We start from the raw sequence: 3,390 nt of genomic DNA, 5'->3' as shown, positions 1-3,390 counted from the left end.
GGCCACACCCGCGGAGAGGTCTCTGGGAGGGAAGGTGCTCTGGCCCACATGAGTGAAAGCTGATACTCTGGTTGACTCGCCAGTGAAACTTACAGGCGGATCCTCCCGGGCCTCAGTTTCCCTATCTCTAAAATGGGCTACCCCTTCTTTCTCTTGATTAGTTCCCTCCCTGTTCCCCCTGGGCCACTAGGAAGTGAAATCAGTGCCTAACCGCAGCTGAAAGTACTCTGTTAGGCTCCAGACGCCGCGCCGGGCATGCTCAGTTGCTGGGGCCGGCTGGGCTCCGGGAGTAGGAAGCAGCTTTGCGCGCCGGGGCTGCCGATGCGGGCACTTTGAAGAATCACGTGTGTTGAGGCCCTCTTAAAGAGATAGGCACCTACTTTTCCCTCCACCCTAAACACGCCCTGAGGGCGGCGGCGACCGTGGTAATTGCAACTGCTCAGGGGCAGGGCTTGCCCCAGCGCCGAGTAGTGGCAACTGCGTGGTTGCGTCTGGGGTGCCTGGGAGCCGGTAGTCCCGGGGGCCTGAAATCGGCAGCTTCCCGGGCAGAAACACTCTCCCGCAGGAAGAGGTGCCGCCGAGTCAGCGCGGGGCAGCGTGAGCGCCCTGAGGTGCTTCCTCAGTTGAGGAGAGGTGGGGTTACAGGGCACAGGTGACAGGGCCGGAGAAAGATGGAGCAGCCCGGGGCGGCGGCGTCGGGAGCGGGAGGCGGCAGCGAGGAACCCGGTGGGGGTCGGAGCAACAAGCGGAGCGCGGGGAACCGGGCCGCCAATGAAGAGGAAACGAAAAACAAACCCAAATTGGTGAGTGCTCCCGCAGCCCCCGCCGGCCTTAGGGACAGGGAGAGCCCCGGAATCCTCCTGTCGTTGAACACGGGGGCACCCGGGGCCCCCTCCCAAGGGTGACCGCGACCTCGCTGTGCAACTCGGGGAGCCGCTAAAGGAGTGGCCACGCCGAGGCGCGGAGACGGCGTGGGGGCGGAAGAGCACCCCCTTCTCTACTTAACCCTTTTCTCACTCTAGTCAGCCCGGGAGGCGGTGCGGGAAGGAGAAAGGCCCAGCCCCAACTTGGGGACACCCCGAGTAGTGGGTAGGGCTGTTGTTTGTCTAACTTGTGGGCGCAAACCTTTGCGCGATTCCATTCTCCTCCCACCTCTTGTCAGTTGCTGTTTTGCCTCCTAACGCGTAGGGTTCGGGGAGGGGGAACCTCCCTGCTTTTTATTCCAAGTCCTTGGGAGCCCACCTACAGCCTTGCAAATCAAGAAGAACACTATTTAGGCTCCCAGGCTTTCTACTTTACCAGAAATCTCAGGAAGAGGCGCCTACGTGCGTTTTTCCTCCTCCTTGCCTCTCTCCATGTGCTCTCCCAAGAAACGTTTTTTTGGAAGGGTGGGGGCGCGTGGGAGTTGGAGGCTGGGTGAGGTACCACCAACTGTCGGGTGTGTGTAATAGGCATAGTCATACAGTACTTCCACTTAGTTGATTAAGAACGCTCAAAAGCAGTAGGCACAAACTGTGCAAATCTCACCGTCCTGATAGTGCGAACTGGTGGTAGCAGTCCATTTCCTGCCACTGAATGTGCAGAGGAATGAAATCGATGAGGCCTGGTATTGCATTGGGAAATACTGGAGTTTCCTCAGGTCATCAAAAGAGTTCCGCTTTTTGTAAACTTTCTAATTTGGGTGGTATGAAGGGAAAAGGTCTTCCTGTACAAATTCAGCAGATACTCCTTAGAGCTGGATTCTTAGTCCAGACTGAACCACAAGCCACATGTTGCATGTATAGATTTCAGTTTTAACTAGCAACTTGATTATAATAGACAAGGAAGGAGAGGGTGACATAGAAATAAAGCCGTTTCTTATGGCATTTGGCCATTTGGTTTGGATCCAGTACAAAACTGTGGTTTAATCAGTGATTAAAAATTTAAGTAAAAAGTTAACCGATAGTTTCCACAAAGGGTTTAGTACATCTAGCAAGAATCTGCCACTTTAATAAGTGTGTTTTCTTAACCACTTATCTCTGTTAGTAACAACACCTTGATTATATTCTTCTCTTCCGTTTAGTCTTTTGTCATGTTTCATCTTATATGTTTTACTTGCTTTGACAAGGTAACTAGATAGGAGGTCATATCATTTTCAGTTCCTGGCTAACTGCACTGTTCCGTGTTGAACATAGCTTGATACGGTAGAACAAGTATTCGAATCCAAGAGTTTGTTAATATTAACACGAATTTTCTTTTTTTGCTCGGACATAACTTTCGAGCCTTCATGATTTTACAAGCAGTTGTGTCACAGTTAACACAAACAAATTTAGGAAGACATGGTAGCGCATTTTAAGGCAAGCACGTTGACCAAACAGTAAGATTTAGTAAACTTTTCAGGAAAGAATTTATCTGGGATTCTTAACAGTTTGCTAGTAAGATAAAACTTGACTTAGACGAAATTTTATTATTTTGAGTATTACGTTAATAATCTCTGAACTAGTCCTTAATTTGTGTGTGTATAAGAGTGTAAAGGAATTGTGGTATGGGATTAAAAAAAAGAGCCATATGGTGATAGAAATTATTTGTGTAGGTGATCTTGGGCGATAGGGGTTCTTAAACTCATGAAATTGTATGAAAATATTTGAGTGTATGTGGGTACATTTATTTTTCTGAGCCCCATAGCTCTCATCAGTTTCTCAAAGGCATTCATTACCTATAGAAGAGTAAGAACTATGGCATTACAAAAGATATGGAAAAGATATGTAAAGGAAAGGACAGATGATTCCACTCTGTTACCAGATAGGGAAGAAGGGAAAAAAAAAAAAAATGGCATTGACCACACAGGTGATTGATATTGAAAGTAATTCTGGCGGTAAAAAAGAACTACACAATGTCTACATAGCTTAGATTAAAATTTCCACTACATAGGAAAATTAATTAAGTCGCTCTAGTAGCTTCATAAAGTATAAGGCTTGTGTAGTTCGCTTGTTTTCATTTAGTTCCTCAGAGTTCTGGAGAAACGGAAATGGAAAGCATATTTTCTATAGAGAGGAACTGCTTTCATTTATATCCTTAACTTTTTAATGAGTATTAGTGAGAACTTTTTCAGAGTGGCTTTTTCATTTCAACACTATAATGACTTCTATTTAAGATTAGTTAAATAAAAATTTGATGAAATTCACTTTAGTTTTCTTCATATAAACATCCTCATAATGACCCTTTCATTTTCATTCTTTTAAAATAAGGCATTCCTGTCTTGGACTCATCACATTTTGAATAATGCATTAGTAGTAGAGTTTGGATTTTATGTAACTATTTTGGTTAAGCCCAGATTGCAACATGTCATCAAACAGCATGAATCTTAGATTAATTTGTAATTTGATGTCAACCATGGAATGCATTTTGTTA

At 46.0% G+C, this 3,390-nt stretch overlaps 1 protein-coding gene across 9 annotated transcripts in view; it reads left to right on the top strand.

Moving 5' to 3' along the window:
* Nucleotides 1–271: 271 nt before the first annotated feature.
* Nucleotides 272–3,390, top strand: part of DIAPH2 (diaphanous related formin 2) — a 914,924-nt gene continuing 911,805 nt past the window's right edge. For all 9 annotated transcript variants that reach the window (XM_017548566.2, XM_017548564.2, XM_037745740.1 and 6 more), the window contains exon 1: nucleotides 272–803. In XM_017548566.2, the coding sequence (XP_017404055.1) occupies nucleotides 672–803 (132 nt within the window). In that variant the 5' untranslated portion in view covers nucleotides 272–671. The remainder of the gene's footprint in view (nucleotides 804–3,390) is intronic.

This window comes from Cebus imitator, unplaced genomic scaffold, assembly GCF_001604975.1.
Source record: "Cebus imitator isolate Cc_AM_T3 unplaced genomic scaffold, Cebus_imitator-1.0 Scaffold210, whole genome shotgun sequence".
Taxonomy (NCBI): Eukaryota; Metazoa; Chordata; class Mammalia; order Primates; family Cebidae; genus Cebus; species Cebus imitator.
The sequence above is the reverse complement of the archived record's forward strand: the minus strand, read 5'-3'. Positions and strand labels throughout refer to the sequence as shown.